This window comes from Balaenoptera ricei, chromosome 1, assembly GCF_028023285.1.
Source record: "Balaenoptera ricei isolate mBalRic1 chromosome 1, mBalRic1.hap2, whole genome shotgun sequence".
NCBI classification, from domain to species: Eukaryota; Metazoa; Chordata; class Mammalia; order Artiodactyla; family Balaenopteridae; genus Balaenoptera; species Balaenoptera ricei.
Window position 1 is genome coordinate 73,887,578 of NC_082639.1, and position 17,203 is coordinate 73,904,780.

The 17,203-nt window shown below is 38.5% G+C and overlaps 1 protein-coding gene across 3 annotated transcripts in view; it reads left to right on the forward strand.

Moving 5' to 3' along the window:
* Nucleotides 1–1,942: 1,942 nt before the first annotated feature.
* The window catches only part of SAMD13 (sterile alpha motif domain containing 13), a 49,198-nt gene continuing 33,937 nt past the window's right edge, over nt 1,943–17,203 (forward strand). Inside the window, exons 1-2 of one of the 3 annotated variants that reach the window (XM_059899630.1) lie at nt 1,943–2,016; nt 6,755–6,839. In XM_059899630.1, the coding sequence (XP_059755613.1) occupies nt 2,007–2,016; nt 6,755–6,839 (95 nt within the window). In that variant the 5' untranslated portion in view covers nt 1,943–2,006. Of the gene's footprint in view, nt 2,017–5,280; nt 5,367–6,302; nt 6,344–6,754; nt 6,840–17,203 lie in introns of those variants that run through there. The other 2 variants (XM_059899634.1, XM_059899639.1) reach the window with 2 other exon arrangements.

The window sequence follows — 17,203 nt, forward strand, 5'->3', positions numbered from 1 at the left end:
TTACCACAAGGCTCCAAACATCCCCTAATCTGTCTCCATCTTCCAGCTTCCCCAATCCCTGAAACTCTCCCACAGTGCCCTCTGGAATTCATGAGTCCTCTCCCACATCACTTTTCATCACTACCCCTCTGGTTCAACCCACTATTATTTCTTGCCTCTATTACTGCAATAGCTTCTGGCCTATTTGGCTTCCACCACTGCTATCTGTGATCTATCCCAGAGAGATCAGCCAGAATAATCCTTCAAAAATATGCCTGAATGTTATTGCTCTGCTCAAAACTCTCCAGTAGCTTCCCATTTAATTCATCATGAAAGGCAAAGTTGTTGTAATGTCCTCCAAGCCCTACATTCCCTGTTCCAACCCAGTGGTCATCCTCAGTCATCCTGCTTCTCACCCCCAACTCTCTCTAAACCAGCCACACTGGCATCCTTGCTGTTCCCTGAAAACTCCAAGCACATACTCACCTTGTGGCCTATGCCTAACTCTTCTCTCTCCCTAGAATGTTCTTCCCTCAGAAATCCACAAGGCCACTCTTTTACCAACTCCGGTTCTTTTCCTTGAATGTCACCTTCTCAATAAAATTTACTATATTTAGCACTCTCTCCTGCACTCATAATCTCTTTTATCTGCTTTATTTTTTCATAACATTTGCCACTAATATATAGAATTTACTTATTTAGTTTATATTTACTATTTATTTTCTGCCTCTCCCACACTCACATTAGAATGCAAGCTCCACAAGTGCAGTAAATTTTTCTGTTTTATTTATTGATGTATCTCAAGTATCTAGAACGGTGCCTAGTACGTAGTAGGTACTCAAAAGATATTTGTTGACTGAATAAATGGTCCGCAGCCTTGACAAACCTAATGCCCCTCTGAACAACAAATGAGTCAATAACCTCTACCTTTGTGAAGGGAAAGTCATAAGCTACCTACACATGTAATTTTTTTAAAATTCAAAGCAATGCCTTCACTGTAATATAAAGGAAAAAGTAAACATATGATTCAACATGGAACTGCTCAGGCACCCCTAAACTAAAAGACACAATGAAGTAGTCAGATGCTTGCATCCAATCTGTAGAATCACCATGAAATGGGCAGCACAAAATGGACTGTATTGGTGACTCTAATTCCAGGAACGGCACTGCCATTTCACTGTGTGAAAAAGTTTATGTTTATATATAAAATAGATTCTAGGCTCAGGTAAATATAAACAGGTTTTTCATCCATGTGAATGAGCAGTGGGACAGTCAAGTCACACAGGATGTGGGACAATTCTTTGCTGGGCAGGACTGCTCTGGGCATTGCAAGATGTCTAGTGTCTTTGGCCCTACCAATTACATTCCAGTAGTTCCCCATCCGAAATCACTGGGACAAGCAAAATCACTCTGGTAAAATCCCTGGGTTTTAAAATCCTATGGTTCTAATATAAAGAACCAAGTACATAAAAAGTGCTTTGTAAACTGCAGAGTGCTCTACAAACGTAAGGTGCAATTATTCACTCTCCCTTTGCATGCCCAGGGCTTCAACTTAGTGAGCCACAGAATAGGTGTTCCAAGCAGAGAATGCCACGTGTGTGTTCGGGGTGAAGGCAGAGTAAGGCCCTAAACAATATGGGCTCGGCCGGGAAATCTCTACTTGTCATAACTGCCAAAACCCAGCTAAAAACTTCATCAGAGTTGCCACGTGCGAGTCAGACGGGAAGAAAAAATGGTATTAGCCTGAAGACCCCCAATTTAAAAGTCTCTCTAGGAGTGTTTCCCACCTCCAGCTCCCAGGAAGTTTTAAGTTCTTGCAAATGTCCTCCCTTACCTTCTCAACGCCCCGGCCTCGTCCCTTCCCTTCCGGGCCTCTCGGCTTCCGAGCCGCCCCAGCCCTTGGACCCCTACCCCGCCCGCGGAGACTACAAGTCCCGGCGTGCCCCGCGCGCCCGGCCGGCTGCACTGGGGCTGGGCGCGTGGCGGCCGGCGAGCTCTGTGCGGGGTAAAGCCTCCCGGCGCCGGCCATGCGGGGAGGTAAGTGATCCGCTCGTGCTGCGAGCGCGCTGGGAACGTGCCCGTCTTCCCCCCTCTCCAGGATGGAAGGAAACGAAGAAAGCCACAATAAAAACCGCCCTGCCCTCCCTCGTCTCTGCTGTGTGTCCGGTGCTCCTGCAGCTTGTTGCACCCCCGAGCGTGGAATCTGTCACCCTGGAGTGGAACTGGGGGCAGAAGCGTGCCCGGCTCCGCGGAGAGCTGCGGCTCACCGGGGGCTGCGGGGCAGAGCTCGCAGGATGGGACCGGGAGGTGGCACGGCTCGGCTGGGCGCACAGCGAGCGCCACACCCCCCTACTCCCTTTCCAAAGACGAGCTCCCCCGGGGAGCCCCCAGTCTCAAGGACGAACGGTTTCTTCTTAAAAGTCTTAGCCAGAAACTTTCCCCTCTGTCACCAGTGCCACAAGCGAGTCGTTTGGCTATCGGACGGGACCGGCTGGTCCAAGAGGCTCTCTGGCATCTCCTCTGCTGCCCTCTGTTCTGCCCCCACCGCCCCCTCTCCAGGCCCTCCTTAGTTTTCCTTGAGATGCCCTTGGGGACCCGTTGAGCTCGGCCGTGCCCTCGGGCGGCTTCTCGAGATTACTTCTGCAGCCCTGTGCACCCAGGTCTGCGCTCTGCGACGCGGGCTGGATGCGCCTGCGGGCCCACTCCTGGAGACAAGGCCGGCGGGAGGGTCCTGGGGGAGGGCACTGGGCCTCTGGGGGATGAGTGCGGATCAATAAAAGCAGCAGATCGAGGCGCCAGTTCCCCGTCCTTTCTGACCCATCTCCCCTGCTATCTGAGCCCATTCCCAAGTGTCCCCGAAAGTTCTGCTCCAGAATCCTAGCACGAGGATCTCCGAAGTTATTTTAGTACATCCCATGATATCCTGGATCAGAAGGTCTTGTTGGTTTGCATGTGTATCTCTCACTCTACGCTTACACACTACACACACACATACACACAAACACCGTGCACACTACATATTCTGCCAACACACAAATACCACACACTACACACACCACAAACACGCACATATTACACAGCGTACACATAACACTCATCACACACACTGCCTTTATGCTATGCACCACACACAACCAGACACCACACTACACACAAATACACGTAATTTTTATTAGCAGAGAAGAGGGTTAATATCAGTTTGGTGGAGGGAGTAAAGAGGAAGTGGTTGAGTACTAGTATATATACTTATACCCACAAATGTCAGTTTATTCCAAAGTTAGAAACTAGCTGATGAGTGAAACCTCCTGTTGTCAGAATTTGTGGCACATTTTGTATAAAAAGGGATTGATTTTTCACAATACCTCCTGAAACCCATACCCTTGTGTAACAGGCAAACTTTTGATCACAGCAGGCAAGACAGGAAGGGATGTCCTTTTCTATATGTAGGAAGAAATTCCTGGAGAAACTTCACAGAATCCTTTCTCCTGTGAGTGTGTCTAAGGAAGAGTCAGTATAACTACATTTTCTTTGCCTCTTTCCTTTCAAGAGTGGTGTGCTGAACCTGATTTTTTTCTGAGCAGTGGCATGACAGTGCTGTCAGGACACCCTCTTCTCTATCCCTTGCCCTCAGGACTCACAGCCCAGCGCCCTTCCGTTTGAATTTAGTTGGAAAACAGCTGAGAAATTTCAGATCAAGCCCAAAAGCATTATGGAATCTGTTGGTGAAAGAGTGCTCTATCTCCAGAAGAGTTCATCATTTTGATCAGTGGTGGTAAAACAAACAAAAAAACCCCACCTGTTTGAGCCGTGCTCAAAAAATGGTACTCAAACATATACGAACATTTAGAATTCTTTCCTAAATTATTATTATTTGCTCTTTCAAGGGGGTAATGGCAAAGATGGGCAGAGAGAGCCCTTGAAATTTTTCTCAGCGATGATCTTTCAAGAACTTGAAAATTTCTAATATAATTTCTGCAATAAGTAAGGGGAAAAAATTGACTTTGAAATTCAGGTTGCAAATTTGGATTATAGTTGCTGATCTTCTAGTACCCTTAAAAAGTACTAAAGAAAAGGGAGACCAGCAGCTTTCTCCTCAATTCTGCCTGAAGTCTACACACTATTACAGCAGCAGATGACTTTTTCTAGGATCCTTCTTCAGAACCTGTAATTCTCTGCCCTACCTTGAGAGGTTTTGTTGACATCTTGACCTAAAAGTGTGCAAATATTGATTGGTGTTTATTTCACTGACAATCATTTATGTTTCTAGTGTATGTACAGCACATTTGTGGAATGGGAATGTTTCCCTTGAGCACTAGTTCCCAGCCAAGCAAGCAAGAGAACTGTGAGGTTGACCGGGGTAACTTAATAGAAAGATCATGCCCAGCCCCTACTCCATCTCCCACTTACCAGAACTGGGACCTAGGATGGTGGTGGAAGATACTACGAATTTGGGGGCTGGCATAAGATCTTCTTTTTCGTATGTAACTAATATAGTACCAGGTGCTCATAGAAAATAAGTGTTGAATCTGTTGAATTATGCTTTTTACGCAACTGGGATAAACAGTTAAAATGAAACCTCCCAGACTAATTGTTTTTGTTTTGTAGAATAACGTTTGTTTTATTTTGAATTTTTTGCTGACTTCATCTGGTAGGATGAACGCCAAAATTAAAGAATGTGGGCGTTCTCAGGAGATCTGGTCATCTACTTTGCATCCTCTCTGAAATATGTTACTTCCTGCATAATGAAATAAAAGGATTTTCAGCTGGGCAGTGCTTGCCTTATTCACACAAAGAGATTACTTAAAAGCCAGCCCTGGAAACTTTGTTGGCGATTCTCAACTAGGAAGAAAGGGTAACAGGACTGCAGCTTCTGGGTGTTCACTGGGTATAGTGCATAAGCACCAGGCTTTCTCTTATTTTCTCTTTTCTCCTACAGGAAAGAAAAAGAAATAGTTTGACACATAGCATTCATGCTCAGAACAGCAGCAAAGACATATGATGCAGAAACAATGAAGGGGAGGGAGAAAATAAGAGGCTCTTGATATAGCTTGTTTTTCTTTGAACAAGACAGGTGCAGGGAGAATTCTGCAGTTTGGAGACTCATGATTCATTCACTTCCACTAATTGTGCTGAAGGTAGTTAGCAAAAGTGAACAGGCACACTGTAGCTTTAAAAAGTCAGCCATGAACCAGAAGGCAGTTGGTGCAGCTTGTGTGTGATTCCTAACGTCATGTTGGCTGAGAGCCAGCCTGGTTTTATTTCACTGTGTCAAATTGTACCTCCTTATTGAATTCCTTTGCCAGCCTACTTTGTGAAAGAAAACATTGGGGTTTCTTTGGCTGTTCTTGATAAGCCTATAAAAAATGACATGTTTTAGTTGCTTCTAGGTAGGTTTTCTTTTTACTCTTCCACAAGAAAAAAAAATAATAATAATAAGACAATGTAGTGTGGTGTTGCAGAGTATCATTGTGAGTGTTTTGTTTTGTTTTGTTTCTGAGATGCTTAGAAAATGGTGAATGTGTAACAGTTTCCAACTGAAGTGAAATCATTCTTTTGGCATGGAGCAAGCAGCACTATCTTCTGTCTACTCTGTAACGGTGTGTGGATGTATGTTAATATCTATATGTATCTTAAATGTTGGATTTCTCTATGGATGATCTAAGTGGTTTAGCGACTGGAAGTTTGTGTGTGTGTGTGTGTGTGTGCGTGTGCACGTGTATGTATCAGCAGTGAAGATAATCCCACACTTACAGTATTATTTGTTAATCATCTACTTCTCTAACAGTGATAAAATCTTGTGAATATACTAAATGATGCACTTGTCATGTCAGAGTAATCCCTAGGGGAAGGAGTGCCGAAGTATAAAGTGATTTGAGAGGAAATGTATTTAATTTATGGCTTCAGCTGCAGAAGAACAAGCATGTTTCAGAACTAGTTTTTTTTTTTTTTCCAGCAGTTTTGTTCATAGATTTTTCATCTTGCTAATTGCATATTAATTGTGGAGGGATTTTATTTTTTCAGTCCTCTTCCTACTAAACAAAAAGACAAAGTGATGGATGCTACTATATCTCCTTGAATGTTTTGATGATTTTTATATAAATCTAACGAGTTGCCTACCCTCTCTTACACACACACACACACACACACACACACACCAGCACCACCTTTCTGTGCTAAGGGCTATCTGACATTTTTGTGAGCTTCCAGATTCACCACAGCGTGGCCATCTCACAGACAGGTTTTTGAGGTTTTCATTGAGAATATGTGAGGTAGGGGAATACTTGCTGACGAAAGCTTTAAGTGCTCTTTTGCATCGCAATGAAAAAATAGAGGAGCAGTGGGAGTGGACAGAAAAACAAATACAGTAAGAAAAGAAGAAATCATAGCCCGTGGTGGGAAGGGGAGGAAAAGGGGGATTGTTTTTCTCGACTTTGACTCATTTATAAGTTGCAATGTCTTAAGTGAGAGCTTGGCACCCGGAGGAAGCTGTGCCAGTTCACACAACACTTGTTTTGAACGAGGATTCAATTTCATTTGCAAACGCTTATTGTCAAGGCAGGGAGTGCCAGTACAGATGAAAGCACCCCAATACGTCTCCTCCAGTTCTTTAGGTTTAATCACGTCTCTCCAGTCTCTGAGGGAACTAGAGATGTAAGCAAACATACGTGAACTGGTGTGAGGCTGTAAAAGGGACCATTATGTTTCCGATTCAGAATATATATTCTTCTCTCACTTTCTAAGAATTAAACATAAGCTTTTCTCCCTTATTGATTAGTTGCTGAAGTAAAGGAACCCTGCAGCCTCCCCATGCTATCTGTTGACATGGAAAACAAGGAAAATGGCTCTGTCGGTGTAAAAAAGTAAGTGAAACTGGCTTGTGAGTTCTGCTTCTACAAACAACAGAGGTACTTGGGTTCTATTTTTATACTTCTTGCTTATCGACTACAATACACTGTTTGGGGGTTGTCTTGGTTGATTGGTCTACACTGGCCACCAGCCTCCCCTCTCCCTCCAGCCCCAACTGCCTTTTTCTGTATCCATTTCTAAGACAGAGATGACTCAGACATCAAACTGTGCATCAAGGTTTAGTGTATCAGCCTTTGGAACAGGGCAGGTTGAAGATTCCAGCCCTGAGTTCTGTATACTGAAACAAAAACACAGAGCAAACATAGACTCTGCCTCCCAAGTCCACAGGCTACACGGAGGGGTGGGGTGGTGGTAGGAGGAAACAGAAAAGAGAGCTTGAGTCTTTTTTAATAAAATCACTCCTCTCAAAACTGAAAGCTATAGGGAGAGAAGGAAAAAAGTGTCAGTAAGAATACTAAGTTTAACGACTTCTCTGTCCTAATTTTATGAACTTGAATGTGAAACATTTCCATATATACCATAGTCTTCTCTTTTTACATCTGTTCTTATAGTTGAAACGTGTGTTTATATTTACTGTGAGTTATATGCTTGATTCTTTTAAATAAGAAAATTTAGTTGCATTATGTAGCGTATTCTGAAACACGCTACATATTTCAGACTAACTCATAAAATATCTGTAAGTATATGAAAAAAATGTATATTCTCTTTTAGGAGTTACATTTTAGCTATAACCACTTTGCTTACAAGGAAAAAGTATGTTCCGAGACGGTGCTGTCTGTTTCATTTTTCCCATGTCAGTTAGTTTAAAATTGCCTTCAACTTGAGCTTTGGAAGAAACTAATTAAATGTAATCCGTAGAAGCTGTGATACCTAAGTGAGGAAATAGTGTGCTATATATGTTTATGAATAGAAGGTGTATTTTACATTAAACTTACATTAAACTTAATAAAATCTGCTTTTAAAACTTCTCCCGTAATTTATATATCAGTGCCATGCTACCATGCTTATTCCCAGTTTTGAAGTTTGGGGTAGGTAGATGGAGGAGGAATGAAAGAAACAGATGCTTTTTTAATGTGTTAGATCAGCTGCTTCGAATAGTACTCTGAGTGGTGATGAAAATGTCCTACACTTGTACTGTCCACAATGATAGCCATGACCTGCACGTGGCAATTAAAAACTTGAAATGTGACTAGTGTAACTGATTAACTGAACTTTTAATTTTACTCAGTTTAAATCAACTTTAAAAGTTGACAGCTTCATTGAAATATAACTGACATATAATAAACTGCATGTGTTTAAAGTATAAAATTTGATAAGTTTTGACATTTGTATACAGCCATGAAACCACTACCAAAATTAGCATAAACATATCTATCACCCACAAAGGTTCCTCATAAACCTTTGTAATTTCTCCTTCCTGCCCTTCCCTTCCCTCATATCCCCAGGCAACCACTGATAAGCTATCACTGTAGATTAGTTTACTTTTTCTAGATTTTTATATAAATGGAATTATTCATAATGTACTTTTTTGGGGGGAGGGAATGGGTCTGATTTCTTTCACCCAGAATAATTAATTTGGGATTTATTCATGTTATAGTGTGTATCAATAGTTTGTTGCTTTTTATTACTGAATAGTATTTTATTGTATGGATATACAATACTTTGTTCACTGTTTATCCACCCACTTGTCGCTGGACATTTGGGTCGTTTCCATTTTTTTAGGGATTACAATTAAAGCCACTTTGGTCACTTGTGTACAGGTCTATGTGTGGACATACTCATTTCTCTTGGATAAATCTCTGGGAATGAAGTGGCTGGGCTGTGTGGTAGGTGTATGTTAAACTTTGTAAGAAATTGCCAAACTGTTTTCCGAACTAGTTGTCCCATTTTACATTCCCACCAGCAGTGTGAGCATTCCGGTTGTTCTATATGCTTAGGAACTTGGTGTGATCACTGCTCTTTATTTCACTTGGTGTGGTCTTAATTTTCATTTCCCTAATGACAGATGATATTGAGCATTTTTTCATGTGCTTATTTTATCCATAGATCTTCTTAAGTACTGTTCAAACCTTTTGCCCATTTCTTATTGGGCTGGTTTTTTAATATATTATTGTGTAGAGTTTTTATGTATTCTGGATACAAGTCCTTTATCATATACATGATTTGAAAATATTTTCTTGTGGTGTGTGATTTGTTTTTTTTTTTTTTCATTCTCTCTACAGTGCCTTTCAAAGAGCAGAAGTTTTAAATTTTGATGAAGTCCAGTTTATAAATTTTTTATTTTATGGATAGTGCTTTTGGTGTCATATCTAAGAAATATTTGCCTCACCCAAGGTCACAAAGATTTTCTCTTATGTTTTCTTAGATTTGGGACTATGATTTTTGAGTTAATTTTTGTGCATGGTGTGGGAGTTAATTTTTGTGCATGGTGTGGGATAAGGATTAAAGTCTTTCTTTTGGTGGTGGTCATGGTGGTTGTGTTTTTTGCCTGTGGATATCCAGTTGTTCCAGCACCATTTGTTGAATTGCTTCTGCAACTTTGTTGAAAAATAATTGATCATATATGTGTAGATCTATTTCTGGACTCTATTTTATTCAAATGATATTTTTGTATATATTTATGCCAGTACAACACTGGTTGGATAACTATAGCTTTATAATAAATCTTGAAATCAGGTAGTATTAGCCATCCAACTTGTTCTTTTTGGAGCTAGTTTTGGCACTCCTAGTCCTCTGAATTTCCATATAAATTTTAGAATCAGCTTGTCAATTTCTACCAGAAAGATGCCTGCTGGTGATTTGATTGACATTGCATTGAATTATAGATCAATTTAAGGAGAATTGACATCTTAGCAATATCATGTTTTCCAACTCATTAACATAGCATTTTTGTCTGTTAACTTAGGTCTTCTTTAATTTCTCTCAGCAATGTTTTATAGTTTTCAGTGTGCAGATCTTACACATCTTTTGTCTATATCCCTACATGTTTCATATTTTTATGCTATTATTAATGGTAGTGCTTTTTAAATTTAAATTTCCAGTTGTTTGTTGTAGTATATAGAAATACAATTGATTTTTTTTTATATTGACCTTGTATCCTACAACCTTGCTAAACTCACTTATTACTTCTAGTGGCTTTTTCATAGATTCTATCAGATATTTAACATAGACAGTTATGTCTTGTGAGTAAAGACAGTTTTACTTTTTCCTTCCCAGTGTGGATGCCTTTCATTTCTTTTTCCTACCTTATTGCACTGAATAGGACCTCCAGTAAAAAGCTGAATAGAAGTGGTGAGATTAGACATCCTAATTTTGTTCCTGATGTTAAGAGAAATCATTTACTCTTTTTCTTGTCTTTGTTCTTCTGTATAAATGTGTCTTTCTTTTCTGTCTGCTTTTAAAATTTTCTCTTTATCGTTTATTTTTGAGCAATTTGATTATGAGACTCCATGTAGTTTTCTTCATCTTTCTTGTGTTTGAAGTTTGTTTTGTGTTTTGGATTTGTGGACTTAGTTTTCATCAAGTTTAGAAGTTTTCAACCATTATTTTTCAAATTTTTTTTAGTCCCCCTCCACTTCTCCTTTGGGGACTCCAGTTATAGGTTTATTTAATCGCTTGATATTGCCCCACAATTCACTGATGCCCTGTTAATTTTTTTCCAGTCCTTTTTCTGTGTTTCATTTTGGATGATTTCTACTGCCTCCCCTTCAAGTTCACTAATCTTTTCTTCTGAAATATATAATCTCTTGTTAATCCCACCCAATGCATTTTTCATTTCAGACGATGTAGTTTTCATCTCTAGAAGTTCAACTTGGTCTTTTTTTTATATCTTCCATGTCTTCACTTAACATGTTCTTCCCTCTAGCTTCTGAACATATGAAATATAGTCATAATAATTGTTTCAACGTCCTTGTCTACTAATTCTATCATTTCTCAGTCAGTTTCAGTTGATTGGCTTTTCTCTTGATTATGGGTCATATTTTTCTGCTTCTTTGCATGCCTGGTAATTTTTTATTATAAGTCAGGCATTGTGAATTTTACTTTGTTGGGTGTTGGATATTTTTGTATTCCTATAAATATTCCTGATCTTTGTCCTGGGGTGTGCCTAAATTACTTGGAAACAAACAATTTGATTCTTTTAAGCATTGTTGTGCAGGACCAGAGCTGTGTTTAATCTAAGGGTATTTTTCCCCTTTTATTGAAGTAAGACCCATCTTTGTACTCTAACCAATGCTCCTGAATGATGAGATTTTCCTCTCTGGCAGATGGAAACAGGCACCATTCCCATCTCTGTGTGATCTCTAAGGATTGTTGTCTCTTTTCCGTGGTTCTTTCCCCAGCCTCTTTCCTCATGTGTATGTGATAATCAGTACTCTGCCGAGCACTTGACGGGAAGCCTCTACACCTCTCCAGAGTTCTCTCTGTGTAGCTCTCTCCTCTCTAGAACTCTTTCCCGGGCACAGCCTAAAATATCTCTTTAGGCAGTAAGTGGATACGGCTTACCTTGCTTGTTTCCCATCCCTCAGGGATCACTGTTCTTTATTGCCTATGTCCAATGCCTTGAGTGCCATTCTCACATATCTTATCTATTTTTTTAGTTGTTTTAGGCAGAAGGGTAAATCTGGGCCCCGTTACTCCATCTTGATCAGAAATAGAAGTTCCAGTTAATTTATATAGCCAAGTGGCTATCAGCTAACCTGTTGGGCAGGGTAGAGTTCGATTATAATACAGAATTCCTAAAACATAGAGTCTTAAGGCTCTTTCTGAGATCTGCCCAAATTGGGGCTCACAGTTGCTTCCATTTTGTTTTCCAGGTATGGAAAATATAGTTGCTTTACTAGGGAATGTACTTCACGAAGGGTCATTTCCAAAGAAGCCTAGGATAATGGCTCTTATTCACTGGCCACATGCTCCTGATCAGAGCTTTAGTTTTATAAGGCTACTATTTATGGTGTCCCTTTTCTGTGTCTAGCACTTTGTGTGAGCCTTGTTAATCCTCACAACCATATTTTGAGGTATGTGCTATAATTCCCACTTTATAGTGGAGAATACCAAAGCTCCAGGAGGTAAAAGACCTTTTAAGAGTTCACAGCTAAGAAGTGCTGGTGTTGGTATTCAGGTTCTGAAGCCTCAGTCCTTTCTTCTGCACTAGGGTGACTAGGTTGTTTAAAGGTGGCTTTCAGTCACTTTCACCAAAGGCATGGCTCTCACTACCAGGAGGCTATAGAAGCCTATTTTTGTCTCCAAGATTTGTAGATGTTGCAAACATTCAAAAATATGACCATAACAAAGACAGGACTTCCTTTCCAAAATGGCATATTTCTAAGTCTGTTCTAAGTACTAGGCCAGTGATTTCTCAAACTTGAGTTTGTGTCACTTGGAAATACAGATTGCTGGGCCACATCTCCAGAGTTTCTGATTCAGCCTGGGAATTTGCCTTTTAACATGTTCTCTGGTGATGTTGATGCTGATAATCCAGAGACTTTGGAAAACAATTTGGCATTATTTTCAAGTGTAGAACCATAAAATATTTTATAACTCAGCAATTCCGTTTCTGGATATATACAAGTGCTGCTCAGTAGAAATGATATTTGAGCCATGTATGTAACTTAAAATTTTCTAGTGGTCATATTTAAACAGATGAAATTAATTTTAGTACATTTTATATTTGACTGAAAATACCCAAGATGTTATCATTTTGAACTGTAATCAATATAGCATATTATGAATGAGATAGTTTACATTTTTTGTGCTAAATTTTATAAATCCACTATGTATTTTATACTTAGAGTATGTCTCAATTTGGATGCCAAATTTTTATCAGAAATGCTTGATCTCTATTAGATTTCATAAAATTTGCAATCGAAAAAGCAGAATCACATACCCTAATAATTCCAAACATACCTAAAAGTCCCAATACATTAATCACGTACCAAAAAATTATTTTCTCTTAATATATGCATGTACATTAACACAACTGGTTCTTTTTTTTAGAAGATTTGATTTGACTTTGAAGCAATAACATATCAGTTTCAAAACTATCTCTGTCCAAGTTAAATAACTTTACTGATACTTAAGTCATATTTTTAACATTAAATTCAAAAAGGTATTGCATAAATTTATAAGCAACTATAAATTTATCAATGTCAGCAAAGCATTCTTCAAATTTTTCTTAAAATTGATTTGTGTTAGAAAATGTGTAAAATTAATTTCATTGTATTGTACTCTGAAAATTTTCAGTTTTAACACGAAATTTTGTGCCTGTTTAGCTAGGTTAGCTAGGTTACAAATCAGCATTTCCTTTTTTTTTAGGAGCTTCAAATTAAGCTCATTTACATGTAGTCTGATATCAATGAGAAAATATAAATTACTCTGCCATTTTTTTGTCTTTAAGTATTTTTTTGTCTTTAATTATTGAATATTTGAAAAGCATTTTTTTGTTTTAATGAAATCTTGAATTGGACTTAACAATACAATAAATCTTTGTATATTTCTTCCATGACTTAACCAACAAGTACAGGCAAAGAACACAGATATTAAATGTATTGTGTTCTATTTCTTTTAAGAGTTCCATTGTCTGGCATTGATCCATAGCATTTGCAAATATTTACTGAATGATTTAACAATGGTATCCATGACACTTTTCAGGAATCTGCTTTAGAAGACTGAACATGAGTATCATACAGATACAGAATCAGCTCAGATTCTGTTTAAAATCACTTCAAAATGTTTCACTGTACATTTAATTTTGATTACAGGTGACTAATGTCATCAATTCTTTTTGACTGTTGAGAAGCAAGTTATCAAGTTCCCTATGTCTTTGCTAAAAATGTCTCTTAATATTGTCCATTTTTTACACAGCAAACAAATAGCTTTTTTCCTTTTGCTCTGCTCCAACAAATTGCAATTGCTGTTTATCATGAAATTTCCAACATACTTTCAGCCAGGCTCCTTTTTCTTTACTGTTCTGGTTCCACTGCCAGTTTCTGCATCTCCTTTTGATTCTGCATCAGTAGTATGCCTCCTTTTCATTATTTTACTTTGTTTTATTTTTATTGGAGTATAGTTGCTTTACACTGCTGTGTCAGTTTCTGCTATACAGCAAAGTGAATCAGCCATACGTATACATATATCCCCTCTTTTTTGGATTTCCTTGCCATTTAGGTCACCACAAGACACTTAGTAGAGTTCCCTATGCTATACAGTAGGTTCTCATTAGTTACCTATTTTATACTTAGTGGGGTATATATGTCAATCCCAGTGTGCCAATTCATCCCACCACCCTCTTCCCTCTTGGTATTCCATACACTCGTTCTCTACAACTGTGTCTTTATTTCTCCTTTGCAAATAAGATCATCTAAACCATTTTTCTAGATTCCACATATATGCATGAATATACTATACTTGTTTTTCTCTTTCTGACCTCACTCTGAATGACAGTCTCTAGGTCCACCCAGGTCTCTGGAAATAACACAATTTTGTTCCTTTTTATGACTGAGTAATATTCCATTCTATATATGTACCACATCTTCTTTAACCATTCCTCTGTTGATGGACACCTGGGTTGCTTCCATGTCCTGGCTATTGTAAATAGTGCTGCAATGAACATTTGGATGTATGTGTCTTTCTGAATTATGGTTTTCTCTGGATATATGCCCAGTAGTGGGATTGCTGGATCATATAGTAGTTCTATTTTTAGTTTTTTAAGAACGTCCATACTGTTCTCCATAGTGGCTTTGTCAATTTACATTCCCACCAACAGTGTAAGACGGTTCCCTTTTCTCCACACCCTCTCCAGCATTTATTGTTTGTAGATTTTTTAATGATGGCCATTCTGACTGGTGTGGGTTGATACCTTATTGTAGTTTTGATTTGCATTTCTCTAATAATTAGTGATATTGAGCATCTTTTCATGTGTTTGTTGGCCATCTGTATGTCTTCTTTGGAGAAATGTCTATTTAGGTCTTCTGCCCATTTTTGGATTGGGTTGTTTGTTTTTTTGATATTGAGCTGCATGGGCTGTTTGTATATTTTGGAGATGAATCCTTTGTCAGTTGCGTCATTTGCAAATATTTTCTCCCAATCTGAGGGTTGTCTTTTCGTCTTGTTTATGGTTTCCTTGGCTGTGCAAAAGCTTTTAAGTTCCATTAGGACCCATTTGTTATTTTTGTTTTTATTTTCATTACTCTATGAGGTGAGTCAAAAACGATCTTGCTGCAATTTATGTCAAAGAATGTTCTGCCTATGTTTTCCTCTCAGAGTTTCATAGTGTCTGGCCTTACATTTAGGTCTTCAATCCATTTTGAGTTTATTTTTGTGTATGGTGTTAGGGAGTGTTCTAATTTCATTCTTTTACATGTAGCTGTTCAGTTTTCCCAGCACCACTTATTAAAGAGACTGTCTTTTCTCCACTGTATATTCTTGTCTCCTTTGTCATAGATTAGTTGACCATAGGTACGTGGGTTTATCTCTGGTCTTTCCATCCTGTTCCTTTGATCTCTATTTCTGTTTTTGTGCCAGTACCATACTGTCTTGATTACTGTAGCTTTGTAGTATAGTCTGAAATCTGGGAGCCTGATTCCCCCAGCTTCATTTTTCTTTCTCAAGGCTGCTTTGGCCATTCGGAGTCTTTTGTGTTTCTATACAAATTGTAAAATATTTTGTTCTAGTTCTGTGAAAAATGTCATTGGTAATTTGATAGGGCACAATATTGATTCTTCCAATCCAAGAACATGGTATATCTCTCTATCTGTTTGTGTCGTCCTTGATTTCTTTCATCAGTATCTTATAGTTTTCAGCATACAGGTCTTTTGCCTCCTTAGGTAGGTTTATTCCTAGGTTTTTTATTCTTTTGAATGTGATGGTAAATGGGATTGTTTCCTTCATTTCTCTTTTTGATCTTGCATAGTTAGTGTATAGGAATGCAAGAGATTTCTGTGCATTTATTTTGTATCCTGCTACTTTACCAAATTCATTGATTAGCTCTAGTAGTTTTCTGGTAGCGTCTTTCAGATTCTCTATGTATAGCATCATGTCACCTGCAAACAGTGACAGTTTTCCTTCTTTTCCGATTTGGATTCCTTTTATTTCTTTTTCTTCTCTGATTGCCGTGGCTAAAACTTCCAAAACTATGTTGAATAATAGTGGTGAGAGTGGGCAACCTTGGCTTGTTCCTGATCTTAGAGGAAATGGTTTCAGTTTTTCACCATTGAGAACGATGTTGGCTGTGGGTTTGTCATATATGACCTTTATTATGTTGAGGTAGGTTCCCTCTATGCCCACTTTCTGGAGAGTTTTTATCATAAATGGGTGTTAAATTTTGTCAAAAGATTTTTCTGCATCTACTCAGATGACCATATGGTTTTTATTCTTCAGTTTGTTAATATGGTGTATCACATTGATTGATTTGCATATATTGAAGAATCCTTGCATCCCTGGGATAAATCCCACTTGATCATGGTGTATGATCCTTTTAATGTGTTGTTGGTTTCGGTTTGCTAATATTTTGTTGAGGATTTTACATCTATGTTCATCCGTGATATTGACCTGTAATTTTCTTTTTCTGTGATGTCTTTGTCTGGTTTTGGTATCAGGGTGATGGTGGCCTCATAGAATGAGCTTGGGAGTGTTCCTCCCTCTGCAATATTTTGGAAGAGTTTGAGAAGGATAGCTGTTAGCTCTTCTCTAAATGTTTGATAAAATTCACCTGTGAAGCCATCTGGTCCTGGACTTTTGTTTGTTGGAAGATTTTTAATCACAGTTCAATTTTATTATTTGTGATTGGTCTGTTCATATTTTCTATTTCTTCCCAGTTCAGTCTTGGAAGGTTGTGCTTTTCTAAGAATTTGTCCATTTCTTCCAGGTTGCCATTTTATTGGCATAGAGTTGCTTGTAGTAGTCTCTCATGATCCTTTGTATTTCTGCAGTATCAGTTGTAATCTGTCCTTTTTCATTTCTAATTTTATTGATTTGAGTCCTCTCCCTTTTTTTCTTGATGATTATGGCTAAAGATTTATCGATTTTGTTTATCTTCTCAAAGAACCAGAACCAGCTTTTAGTTTCATTGATCTTTGCTATTGTTTTCATCATTTCTATTTCATTTATTTCTGCTCTGATCTTTATGATTTCTTTTCTTCTACTAACTTTAGGGGTTTTTTTGTTCTTGTTTCTCTAGTTGCTTTAGGTGTAAGTTTAGGTTGTTTATTTGAGATTTTTCTTGTTTCTTGAGGCGGGATTTTATTGCTATAAACTTGCCTCTTAGAACTGCTTTTGCTGCCTTCCATAGCTTTTCGGTCGTCGTGTTTTCATTGTCATTTGTTTGTATGTATTTTTTGATTTCCTCTTTGATTTCTTCAGT